General features: G+C 36.3%; 3 protein-coding genes across 7 annotated transcripts in view; 1 reads left to right on the forward strand and 2 right to left on the reverse strand.

The window, feature by feature from the left end:
• The window catches only part of eRF3 (eukaryotic translation release factor 3), an 11,470-nt gene extending 9,803 nt beyond the window's left edge, over window positions 1-1,667 (reverse strand). For both annotated transcript variants that reach the window (XM_011499006.1, XM_011499005.1), the window contains exon 1: window positions 1,300-1,667. In XM_011499006.1, coding sequence (XP_011497308.1) covers window positions 1,300-1,324 — 25 coding nt within the window. In that variant the 5' untranslated portion in view covers window positions 1,325-1,667. The remainder of the gene's footprint in view (window positions 1-1,299) is intronic.
• A 517-nt stretch (window positions 1,668-2,184) lies between these two features.
• On the forward strand, window positions 2,185-5,578 carry Hibch (3-hydroxyisobutyryl-CoA hydrolase). The gene is made up of 7 exons (XM_011499317.1): window positions 2,185-2,227; window positions 2,959-3,005; window positions 3,092-3,333; window positions 4,184-4,425; window positions 4,502-4,718; window positions 4,776-4,963; window positions 5,030-5,578. The coding sequence occupies exons 1-7, from the start codon at window positions 2,185-2,187 to the stop codon at window positions 5,164-5,166; spliced, it is 1,116 nt and encodes a 371-aa protein (XP_011497619.1). The 3' UTR covers window positions 5,167-5,578.
• A 544-nt stretch (window positions 5,579-6,122) lies between these two features.
• Sar1 (Secretion-associated Ras-related 1) lies at window positions 6,123-11,846 on the reverse strand. Of its 4 annotated transcripts, none has more exons than XM_011499009.1 (6): window positions 11,466-11,846; window positions 9,361-9,484; window positions 8,193-8,312; window positions 7,253-7,318; window positions 6,939-7,174; window positions 6,123-6,666 (listed from the first exon to the last, which is right to left on the reverse strand). In XM_011499009.1, the coding sequence occupies exons 2-6, from the start codon at window positions 9,401-9,403 to the stop codon at window positions 6,550-6,552; spliced, it is 582 nt and encodes a 193-aa protein (XP_011497311.1). In that variant the 5' UTR covers window positions 9,404-9,484; window positions 11,466-11,846; the 3' UTR covers window positions 6,123-6,549. The 4 variants fall into 4 exon arrangements, with proteins under 4 accessions (XP_011497311.1, XP_011497310.1, XP_011497312.1 ...); XM_011499008.1 differs by having other exon boundaries at window positions 9,361-9,521; XM_011499010.1 differs by lacking the exon at window positions 11,466-11,846 and adding an exon at window positions 11,374-11,439.
• Window positions 11,847-12,867: the final 1,021 nt, after the last annotated feature.

Raw genomic sequence — 12,867 nt, forward strand, 5'->3', positions numbered from 1 at the left:
CCGCCGAGGGGGGGGGGGGGGGGGGGGGGGGGGGGGGGGGGGGGTGGAAGCCTCATTAAAAATAATTCCAATAATTCGGTCGTAATAATGTTGAAAATTACAATATTTTTGTTCGCCGCGAAACAGCCGTTCCAACAAAAACAAACCCCAATGAAATGATAATACACAATTAATCATGAGAAATATGTCGCCTAAGATACTATCGGATATTCAAATCTCATATTCATACGAAATTAGATTTTTATATAACACCGTTAAATTTAGCGCCACTCCGCGCGGCGGCATAACCACACTCACATATTATTACGCGTACACCTATGAGGCATACCTACGTCCACGAGGCACGTAATTGAAAGTAAAGTGTGCATGCGTGGCAGTGCGGCAATGCCCCACTACGTATAATAAACCCATTTGAATGGAATACCCACATGCGTTGCTCCGCTGCGAAAATTCGCGTGGACGGACGCGCGCGCGCGCACATACGTGAATTTACGAGCGTGTGTACTTTGGATGTACTTCTGTTGCCTGGTAATACATAAAATGTATCTTTGACTTCCATATGCATGGTCCGCGCGCACCGCAGCGTTATCACACGCCTGCGAAAAGTCGCGTGCACATGCTGCCGGTACACCACAACCACCACCACCACCTCCTCCTCCTCCTCCTCCTCCTCCTCCTCCTCCTCCTCCTCCTCCTACAATAATGCTGGGAGTATCAAAGCCTCCGTCTAATTTTATAGGGAGTCACCTACTCTTATACTTACGAGCTTTTTTTCCTTTTTGGCTCAACGCCGTCGTGCCTTTGCTCGCTGAACAGGCAGAGCGTCAGTACCTACCACCACGCGCGAATAATTTTCTTTCGCTAAAAGAACCCTCGTCTACCTCCTAACCGTGATCGATAAATTTATTTGCCCTTAATAGCGTATTTTCTTAATACTCGAATCTCAAAATTTGCGATGAAAGAAGAAAAATTCACTAACATGTGCCCGCAACCGTGCACACCAACACACTCGCTATATCGTATTTAATACATGTGCACGCGTGTACACGTTCGCTTATGTACATGCATATATATATGCATATATACATATACATATACATATATATATATATATATATATATATATGCATGAGCGCGCGCGCTCTCACACAGCCATATGTAAAATAAAATCTTGCGTTCGTGTCTTTCTTAAGATTCTTAAGCGTTATCACATAGAATGGTAAAATGTACTTTAACAATATCGTATAGATGAGAATTTCCGTTTTAAACAATTAAACAAGACTTTAACGTTTCACTCACCCTTCTCATTTTTAAGCAACTCCATTCTCACTATATTTCGCAGACAAAGTGTAATCGTCGCGCGAGCTTGATAATTATATTTAAGACGCCAAAAAAAATTATTAGAGACGGCCGATAAAGCTGATCTTGTCTGATGAAATTCAATATTTATTCTAATTCGGTGAATCGCCAGCAGATAGCGAAATCACGTATTTCAAAAACATCGGCATCATTCGCGGATAGGGTTAACGATACATTGACAAATTATCATCGAGATAATCGAGCGAATCGTTGAGCATGGCCAGCCTTAAATGATTTGTCCCCCGCTGCCCCCATTTGCCTCCTACACGTCCCCATCGTCGCCAATCTATTCGAACGCACACAGGAGCTAACTAACTATTCCACAAATCGCGATCGATCGTAACGAGCGGCATTTAAGTCTGGTAGCTGCTCAGGGGCTGCAGCTAGGCATCCATTAGCTTAGACTTAACCTTCACCGCTCGCTCTCAATCAGTTTCTTTTTTTTTTTTTTATCTCTTCTTTCTTTCTTTTTTTTTTCCTTTACGCAAATGGATTTGCAAATTGCACGACATTGATGGCCATAAGCTATAGCATTGTAGGAGAACCTCTTCTCTTTGCCTTTAATATTCTAATATTACAAATAATTCGTATGTTAACGTTCGTAGCTTGGACAAATAGATTAAATTATGGTAAATATAGTCACGTATTGACTAATCTTATTATAAATCTCAACGTCTCACTGGCCTAGTCATTCCTAGTCACCTCATTGCCAATTTGCCTGCATGAATTATTTACGTGCCTTATGTTATTTATTTTTAGATAAAACACGTTGGAAGGAAATTCAATCGCACGAATAGTTTTTCTGCGGCCTTTACATCCATGAAAATGCTCTCTACGCAGGCTGATACAGGTAGTCAAAAAAACACAAGTATGCATAAATTTTGACATGACCCTTTCAGTTATTATCTCTTGTCAAATTTAATAGCTGAGTATTGTAATATTGTCTTGGATAAATTATATAATGCATATAAAAATGATTTTGTAGGGTAGAATTTGTTTTCTTCCCTAATAACATTTAAATACGCCTATATATTTATATTCTTTATATAATGTAAGAAGATATGCATTCTAAGAATTTTCCAAATGTATTTTATGTTTGACAATAGAGATGGATCATTATATAAAGTAGAGTTAGTAATTATATAGTTCCAAATAAATTTCCAATAAATCCAAAAATAATTATATAGTTCCAAAATATAAAATTTTTATAAAAATTTACAAGTAAACTTACCTGCTAAGCGTGCAAAATCACATAATCGAGTGTAATTTTATTTTGCATAAGCATTATAGGGCATTTTCATTAGAAATACAATTAATAAAATATTCTTTAATAACTTTGATAAAACATTCCCTTCGATGCATTATATTATTTATATTCCATAAGTTATCATCAAATATTCAATTGCTCCGCCAAATGTATCTTTCAATTAATAAATTGCAAAGTTTATAACAATAAACGATACGTTTATGACATTATATTATGTGTGTAACATAGTAATTTAAAAAAAAAAAAAAAAAAAAAAAAAGACATCATTTTATCATACAAGCTTTTAAAATTTCTAAATATTTTATCAAATAAAATATATAACAAAATTTCAGTTTTATCGAAGACTTCTATACCTGAAACTGATGTCATAATAAATGATGTAAGTTTAATTATTCATTCATTTCTTGAAAAGAGTCAAAACTTACGCAAGCCAATAAAAATATTTTACATTTATTATTATAATAGTCTGGAGCATGTGGTGTTCTGGTGTTAAATCGTCCAAAAGCTTTGAACGCTTTAAATCTGTCCATGGTTCAAAAAATATATCCAATTCTTAAACAATGGGAACAGACAAAGAAGTTAATTATAATAAGAGGGACCGGAGATAAAGCATTTTGTGCTGGAGGAGATGTCAAATCATTGGTTTTGGCTTTGAGTCAACCAAATGGTGATCAATTGGGAAAAGATTTTTTTAAAGCAGAGTACACGTACGTTTGATTAGAACTTATATGTAAATAAATCATCGTTAAAATTAAAAGTTTTTTCACTTTTATGACTGCAAAGAAAATTTCAAATGACATGATTAATGAAATTTTATTACCTATACTACTAATTATAACAATGACAATCATAATATTGATAATAATAATAATATTGATAATAATAATAATAATAACAATAACAATACTAATAATAATAATAATAATAATAATAATAATAATAATAATAATAATACAAAATTGATTATTTTCTATATAGAATTTAGCAGTGGCAAGTATAAAATATTAAATAAATTGAAAATTTTAAATACTTACATTGTTTCAAGTATAAATAATTCTAATTCAATGTTCATACAAACTTACTCCTTATAAGCATAAAAGATATATTCCACATATATATTAACACTCATACATACTTTAATCGCTACATTAATCCACTTAATATTTTAGTATTCATCAGAAATATTGCACTTGAGAATATGTAGTTACGTAACTATGTAATATAATTTTGTCTTAAAAAAAATAAGTAATATCTTCAAAGTGAATAGTTATTAAAATAAGATAATTGAGATTTAAAGATTATTCTAATCAATTTCAAGCAAGTAATAATAATTCATAAGCATGCATATTCTACGTTTATACGAAAACTCTCAACTCATCAAAGTAATTTAAAATTCTAATTTCAACCGCATTTAGTATGTTTTTCAAAAATTCTATTCAGTACAAAGTTCGATTTAACTTTTATTTGGCCTTATAAGAAAAACATATTAACTTTTGTAACTTACATTTGTATCTTTGTTGATGTTGGACATAAATTTTCAATATTGAACAATTACAGCTTAAATCATCTCATTGGTACTTATAAAAAACCATATATTGCCTTAATAAATGGAATAACAATGGGAGGAGGTGTCGGTTTGTCTGTCCATGGTAAATACAGAATAGCCACTGACAAGACGTTATTTGCTATGCCAGAGACAGCGATCGGCTTATTTCCCGATGTGGGTGGCTCATACTTTTTATCAAGGCTTAAAGGAAAGTTTGGATTATTCTTGGGCTTGACCGGATATCGACTGAAAGGTATTTAATTATTTTCTTATCTTGAGACTGATTAACACTTGATACTCTTTTAATCTTATTACTTTATTTTAAAAAGGTGTTGATGTGCTGCATGTTGGAGTTGCAACTCACTTTGTTCCATCCAATAAACTTGAATCTGTATACAATGAATTACTTTTACAAGATTCGGACATTGATAAAGTTCTAGAACAATATCTACCAAAGAATATAAAACAGGAGTTTAGTTTAAATCCTTATACTGAAATAATCAATGAATGTTTTTCTGCCCCAACGGTCGAAGAGATCATCAACAGGTAATTCCATACATTCCATTACATAAGTATTTTTGCTAATTAATGTTGCTTAAATAGGCTAGAGGCAAATAAATCAGAATGGGTACAAAATATCATAAAAATGCTTAATAAAATGTCACCCACAGCCCTTAAAGTAACGAAAAAAGCTATTGACGAAGGAAGTAAAAAAAGTTTAGCAGAATGTTTGATAATGGAATATAGATTAGTTTGCGCTTGTCTTAAGAAAAATAGCGATTTTGCTGAAGGTAATTTTATTTCTCATTCATTGTTAAATAATATTTTCATAATATTAATTATAATTTTAATTATAGGTGTACGAGCATTATTGATAGATAAAGATCAAAATCCACTTTGGAATCCTACAACATTAGAACAAGTTTCAGACGATATTGTAGAGAAAAGATTTACACCATTACTTCAAAATGATTTAAAGCTATCGAAATTATAATATTATGTAAGGAAACAATTTATATATAAATGTAAATTTATCGATGTCTTCTCAAAATTTGTATGCATTTAATAGCACTTTCTTCTATATGTATATACACGCGCGCAGGCACGTACATTTCATGTATATGTGTGTTACGACGCATGTGTCGAGTCACAATAAAAAATATCTATTTTCAACCATATTAAAATTAATTTTGACATTTAGATGTGTAAATTAAATGCTTTTAGTATAAAAACATTGTTTTTATTCATGTAAAATTAACCAAGAAAATAATGCACGTATAGTACCTTACAACTATTGCAGATGCACAAAAAACATGTCAGTCATTACTAAGTAAACCAATCACGCAATCAACATGAAGCATCAATTATCTTTTTACAATAAATTTGCTAGTTTGTGTAATCATTCACATATTCGCTTATTGAAAATAACATTTAAAAAAATTTGATAAAAAACAAAGTTCCTTCCATATAGTGAAGAAAGTTACAGCATTATTACGAGTGATAGTTTAACTATCTTTGGAATATTTTATCAGAGATGAGTCAACGATATTTATAATAATAATAATAATAATAATAAAAAGAAAATTAAATAAAAAACTTGAAGATCATTTTTTTTTTAAATGGCTTATAATTGTCATAGCAACATTGTGATCAATTTGAAAACGTCCAAAAGATTGATTTAATTATTTGCTAGGTAATTGCAATAAATTATTGTTCATACGCTTGAATGTAATGAAAATTTAATATTACTTAAATTATTTGTTATGGTATTTGGGTAGGATTATTTTTTTTTTTTTATTTTTATTATTTTTTTTTTTAACCAAAATTAACGTAAGTTTCTCTGTATAGGTAAAATAAAATTATTATACAGTAATTCAGTGAATTTACAAATGGTTTCAATCGCGCACAATATACTGCGTAGCATATGTAAAGAAATAAGTTGTAAAGATGTCTGGACTTCTTAAGCAATTACTTTATTAGCAATTTCGTTATCAAAATTTTTCAACCACTCCTCAGTATGTCACTGTACTCACTAAAGTAAATTTTAGAGAATAATAAAAATTTTAAAGAATTCAATAGAATTCATTTTCATCATAGAGAAGTATGTCGATTTGAAGCGGCCTTAATACCACAGGAATCGATCTTACAGCTATACTAATCGTCATTATACATAATGTTCCTGCCTTGTGTTTTAAATTCGCTGAAACCCTCACCTATTATTTATTTATTTATTTATTTATTTATTTTTTATTTTTTTTTTTTTTTCGTAAAAATTAACATCATCCTGTTGTACTAATGCCAATATGCAGAATGAATCATTGTTTAGGAATTATGAATTACTGGATAGTTGAAGTGTTCAAATTTTAATTACGTGCATTCAGTCAATGTACTGCGCAAGCCAGCGAAAACCCTCACCATAACCTTGCCTCTTCAGTACGGAGCACATGAATAATTCTAAGGGACGGCCTGGAATATCACTGCGTGGAATTTTACCCTAAAATTAATTAAGGATAGATAATTTCAATTTACTATATATGCCTGCTAACGACAGCTTTCTTTCAATTATGCAAAACTACAAAGTAGACTAAAATTGTGACCAAAGATTAAAAAAAAGTACAAGATATCGCATGCAGATTAACTAAATTAATTTGATATTTGTAATTTAAAATATTCTCGTTATGATTTCATATTTCTCTTTCATATATTCAATAAGCCATTCAACTTTGTTTGCTCTTAAAGTGTGGAAAAAGATACGAATTCCCATACCTTTCCAGTCGTTTGTCCAAAAAGATTAAAGAAATTCCTAAGTTCATCTTCGGATGCTGCACCAGGCTTATCAATTTTATTGCCAAGAATAAGCACCGGGCATATACTCAATTGCTCGTCAGTCACAAGTACATCTAATTCTGCTCTAGATTCATTCAGCCGAAATCTATCGCTAGCATCTACCAAAAACACTATTGCATCAACTGCTGGAAAATAGTCTTTCCAAACTCTTCGAGCTAATACAAAAACAAAAAGTAACTTACTGATTGTACTTATGAAAACTCAAGTACAATAATTAACTCATCAAATATTACCTTGAGCATGACCACCAAGATCAAAAGTGGTAAACCTCATGTTACCAATAGATAATTCCTCTGATGCTGAAACAAAATAGATTACATATTTTTACAATCATAACAACGATAATATAATAATTATAATAATAACAATAATAATAGTGTTACTTATTTAAAAAAAAAACAAATATATTAAAATTAACTTTATGACAGTAACTCATAGTCTCAATTTTATAAAATTACAGTTAAAAAGTTTATACGAAACTTTATAAATTAACGATCAAAAGTCATCGATAGAGAAACAATAGTGCAATAATTATTTTCTATTGTTTATCTGGCGAATAATGATAAAAATAGAACTATCAATAAACTGAGAGAATTTTTTTGAGGGAAAGAAAAATTATATTATAACGATCACTTAACTCTTGCATAAGCTTTTGGAAAATACCGTTTCTCTTCAAATAACTAACATCTACAAATATGCTAGACTCAACGATTATTAATATAAATAACTTTATAGAGAAATCGTTCAATTATAAAAAGAACATTCTGATACATGTTAAGGACTATTGATAATTCTGAGCTATGAAAATGTTTAACATCTAGGAAATCTATGAATTAAGGAAAAGTAATAAAAGATGTTAGAAAAGGAATTACTTTTTTTTTTAAATTATTTGTAAATTAGAATTTAGACATATTAGTCTACTTAATAATATATATTCAAATATTAATTGTAAATAATATTTATTTTTTATTAACTCTTGGTTATATTATGGTTATGTTAGATAAAATTACTGTCAATTTAAAAAATTTCATATTTTCATTCAAATTAAATGCGTTAATAGTTTCAAATTTTACAAATTATAATGATTCGATAGTTACCGTGCAACATCATTGTATGTATCTAGAATAACAGAGTTTGTACTTTCAATTTAATGTTAATAAATATGTTAATTACTTGGATGCAAGGTAGGTACGTGTTGTGCGAGTCGATCATCTTTAAGCATGTGAAGTAACGTTGTTTTACCAGCATTATCCAGTCCAAGAAACAATAGCTTTCCACTTTTTTTCCACAGTCCTAAAACGAATAAGCACAATCATCATGCATACGATGATTCATCTACTTACACTAAAGTTCTATCGGTTTCTCAGCAATTAGATACATTTATAACCGAACGTTGACCAAGATCGAATAAGCCAAGAATAGCAATTTTCTACGCCAAACGAGCACTTGCAAATCTAGAGGACTTAACGATAAATCTGTGCCAAAATCACACCGTTCAACTTCTATTCAAATTCAACATAAAATTAGTGAATTTCATTTGGTATTTTTGGAGTAAGAGAGTCGTCTCAAGCTAACTTCTTCACGAGTATTATTTTATAATCATAATAAACGATAAAATAAGTGTGCGTATATGCAATGTGTGGGGGGGGAGGGGGGTATATATATATATATATATATATATATATATATATATACGCGCGCATACGTGTAAATCAGTACACAAATTGCACGCGCGCAATCGAATTCACATGCATGCATATGAATATACACGCCCCAGATCCATTCTCGCACACGCGCGCAAAGAAGCAGCAGCCAGACAAACAAATAGCAGACACACGAGTATATATATGCATACCGGGAATATATGCATATGCATGTATGTGGCGCTATAATGCATCGACGAGAATTATATTGTACGTATTGAAAAATGCAGGTTAAACGAACGTTAAAATTCAATATTCTTCGATACTATTCCAGCTGTGTATGCCCATAATTTGCTCACCGCCACAGCGTACTTCATTCTATAATTGTAATTGTCAATGATCATTCGCTTAATAAGAATATCGAGGATTTAATAGACGGTTGCCAACGCTCGTGAATCGGCTAAGAGCAAGGAGTTGTGTCGGCCTTACCAGTCCCCGAGAGCAGTCCACGAGCGTGCTTTCCCACCCGGAACTCCAACGTGTAAAGGTCAGCTTGAGACGTTAATATAAAAACGCGTTGGGTACTGACGATAATCGCGGGAGCGGGGATGGACGGTAGGTAGCTGGTAGTCGCGAGTCGTGCTCCAGCAGAAAAACGGGTTGGCAGGTCGTGGGGCAAGAGGCTTTTTTAGACTTACCAAGGTAGCCCAGAACCCCGGTGAACCAGTCCCAAATAAACATGTTCCAGGCTCGGCTGCGCGCACTTCTGCTCGAGTGATCGGTGTCCCGGTATTATCGAGACTGCTGACTCTCCCGATGACTCTGCAACAAAGATAAGTCCTCGTCGTCGAGAGGCCTCCTGCTTTATTATTCGCGTGCGTGCATAAGCGAGCGCGTAAAGCAGACAGAGACGGGCATAGCAGAGAAGAGAATTTCTCTGGCTGTTTTATATATCGGCTCTGACGCTGTACACTACGAATATACTTGTACTAACCAGCCCAACAAGCGTGATTTTTTGTCACTACGCACCAGGCACGCGCGTCGCGTATGTATGCCTGTCTCGAGCTGACCGTCTGACAAGATACTCTCTTTCTCTTTCTCTCTCTCTCTCTCTCTCTCGCTCTCTCGCTCTCTCGCTTTTTCGACGCCTCCCCCCTCCCTTGACCAACTCTCCAACTCACTCGTTTTCTCGTCGCGTTACGTGAATACGTGCGCGTGCGTGCACATTCGTATGTCGGCTTGCGTGTCTCTCTCTTTCTCAATTTTCTTCCTCTATCCGTTTCCCTCGTTTTCTCATAGTAAACGCGACTCACTCTTTCACTCTCACTCTCTCTCTCTCTCTCTCTCTCTCTCTCTCTCAATCTATCTATCTCTATCTCTATCGTTCCAATCTCAAGGCGGTAGTAGCCACATATTATTTTGAATTTCAAACAATGGATTTTAGCATTTCTTCTTGTCATTTGTCTATTCGAGGAAATTGAATCGCGAATTTGCATGGGATTGGCTTACGATTGCGTTGACTCGACATCAAGTACATCTAACAGTTGGGATCGCTGGCTCTTTCTTCGAGCACATGTCAGAGTGGTGCTTTCCTTTATTTACCATCGATTAGAACATTGAACATTAGTCGCCGAGACTAATTATTTTACGGTAGTTTATGTTTCTTGCAAGTCCATCGTTTATTTCAAACACGAGCTGAGTCACGGTTAATGCAACAACGAAAACAATTGGCCAACCTTGGGACGTGCGACATAACGTACAAATATATCTCCTACGTGAAGAAAGACGTACATGGCAGGCAAGTTTTAGCGGGGGAAAAGCCGCGAGGTCGGGAGAGATGGAATATTAGATACTCTCCCTCGGCTGTTCTCACACGTATGCACGCACACGTCATTACAAATGCATCATCCACAAATGCATTCAATAAACTGTTTCATTACAAACTAAATAACGAATGGCCCCTATAATGGTCGTTTCTTTCGGTTCCCATGTATTAACACAACTCGCCCCCCCCCCCATCCACCCACCCTCCTGCAAAACACTCTGCCACCCCACACACGATATAGTTCTCTCTCTCTCTCTCTCTCTTTAATCGGTCCGATACTCGTGTCCAAGCTCTAAAACTATACGGTGAAAAAGACTTTTTTTTTTATTTTTTTTTTTAAACAATGTTCAGCCCTACGATACAAATAAATCTCTAACAAATTTTTGTTTACGCGATTACCGAGAGATTTCACAAATTTATAAAGGCACTGTGCAGTATCTGGAAGGGAAGGGGCCCCGAGGGAGGGCCTAGTGCCACCGAGCCAATTCTCAAAATCCGAGTAAAGCTTAATTAATAGAGAGCTCTGCTCCTAACCTTAACCCCTCAGCAAGATCGCGAGCAAAGCTAAATAGAGAAATGCGCTTTGATTCCGCAAGTAATATTACAGTGTCAGTTTCCGTTTAAACGAGAGAGAGAGAGAGAGAGAGAGAGAGAGAGAGAGAAGAGGTGAAAAAGTAGGAGGAGGAGGAGGAGGAAGAGAAAGAGAAAGAGAAAGAGACGATAAATGAGAGGGTGAATAAAGCAGAGCGAGAGCGAGAGAAGAAAGGAGCAGCGGTGCTCTTAGAATACAGCACACACGTTAGGGGTCCGTGTGGTGGGCGCGCGCGCGCGCGCGCGCCCGCGCCTTGCTAAGCACTCGAGCTCGAATGGATAGAGAAGGTTACGCCCGTGAGTCCGCGGTCTTTTCGGTCGGGGCCGGTGCGAGCCGACGGCGACGAGTCACTGCCTCCTGGACCCCTTACAGTCCCCACAACATACCCGATGACTGAGCTGCGAGACTTGGACGACGAACGGCGTTCCAGGCGGGAGGCGCCAGAAAAAACGATCGCTCCTTTTTTCCTTCCTGAGCTGCCTGTCGCGCGCGATCTCCCACATACACGGACTTTCGTCGGTTGGCTGTGGCGTTCTGCTGACGTCTACTTCCGTCGGCCATATTGTTGTCGACGAATCGCATGCATGTGTATGGGTTGGGACTCGGAGCGGCCGCCGCCGAGGCGCGAAGTTTCATTTGGATTTTTTTACCCCTACTCGGTTTCGATGGACTTTGCGCGCCACGCAACTGCTGCGCCTCGATCAGCCAATATTTAACCCAACAAATGTTTTATCATCGCCCGTATTGTATTAACGCGTGGCTACTACTACCTACAACTGTCGTGGCCGGAACTTGACTGGCCGTTTGGGCGATAAAAAATCCATTGATAATCGAACGTTTCGAACGTTTCGAACGTTTCGAACGTTTCGAACGATTCGTTTCGCTACTATAAGGATTCGACATTGGCTCGGCCGTTTGGTCACACGGCATCGGTAGTGCCGTTTGGCATTGAATCAAGGCGTCTTATAAGGCCCATAAGGTAGGAGATGAGAGGATTAGAGATAAAGCGCTCTTGAAATATTAATATAAGCAGTTATAATGGCCGAAATAATGGAGTAAGTCGGGGGTGTAGAGTAGGTGGGGAAGTATTTATCTTTCGCGAACCTTGGCAATGCAAATTGATGGGACGCCGCGTAGCGAAAAGTGTATAAATAAAATGCAAAAGCACTTGATGAGACTGTAGTAGTGAAGGTTCAAGGGTAAACTTAGCCGACGTTTATGTAAATGTCGCGGTAAGAAGAATTCTAGAAGAAGAAGAAAGAAGTTTTTGCATGTTGCGTGATGCGAACAAATACGCGTGTGTACGTAATTACTTTTCTTTCTTTCTCTCTCTCTCTCTCTCTCTCTCTCCCTCTCTTGTCCATTATTTTCTTTGAATAAATTGAGAAAAGTTTGCATGGGACCGATGACGAAAGCTAGTAAAAAAGATTGATCGCGGTGACGATGGCTGTGGTGGCGACGGTGATGACGGCAGCGAAGGTGGTGGCGGTGGCGGTGACGGTGGCGGTGGCGGTGGCGGTGGCGGTGGCGGTGGTAGTGGCGGTGCCGACGACCGACGACCGACGACCGACGACGGTGGGGCGGGAAGGAATAGAGTAAATGACAGTCACGGGGAGCGCCAAGCGGAGAACAAACGAGGAGGTAAAACCGTCAGCGTACGATCGTACTCCATTTTAATAAAGAGAGCCAAGCGGGAGCCCCGGTCGGACCGGGGAGCGACCTGAAGTTAACGGCGGAGCCGCGCGAAAGTGATGCCTCCCATTTGATCGCCAATTCTCGAGGCGCAAA

Source organism: Ceratosolen solmsi, unplaced genomic scaffold (genome assembly GCF_000503995.2).
Source record: "Ceratosolen solmsi marchali unplaced genomic scaffold, CerSol_1.0 scaffold2, whole genome shotgun sequence".
NCBI classification, from domain to species: Eukaryota; Metazoa; Arthropoda; class Insecta; order Hymenoptera; family Agaonidae; genus Ceratosolen; species Ceratosolen solmsi.

Excerpts from the sequence above, each read along its gene's own strand:
- Hibch (XM_011499317.1), top strand. The coding sequence starts at position 2,185 with ATGCTCTCTACGCAGGCTGATACAGGTAGTCAAAAAAACACAA. Across the intron at positions 3,006-3,091 it reads CTGATGTCATAATAAATGAT|TCTGGAGCATGTGGTGTTCT; the intron begins GTAAGTTTAATT and ends TTATTATAATAG. Across the intron at positions 4,426-4,501 it reads GACCGGATATCGACTGAAAG|GTGTTGATGTGCTGCATGTT; the intron begins GTATTTAATTAT and ends TATTTTAAAAAG.
- Sar1 (XM_011499009.1), bottom strand. The coding sequence starts at position 9,403 with ATGTTTATTTGGGACTGGTTCACCGGGGTTCTGGGCTACCTTG. Across the intron at positions 8,313-9,360 it reads CGGGGTTCTGGGCTACCTTG|GACTGTGGAAAAAAAGTGGA; the intron begins GTAAGTCTAAAA and ends TATTCGTTTTAG. Across the intron at positions 7,175-7,252 it reads TCTTGGTGGTCATGCTCAAG|CTCGAAGAGTTTGGAAAGAC; the intron begins GTAATATTTGAT and ends TTTTTGTATTAG.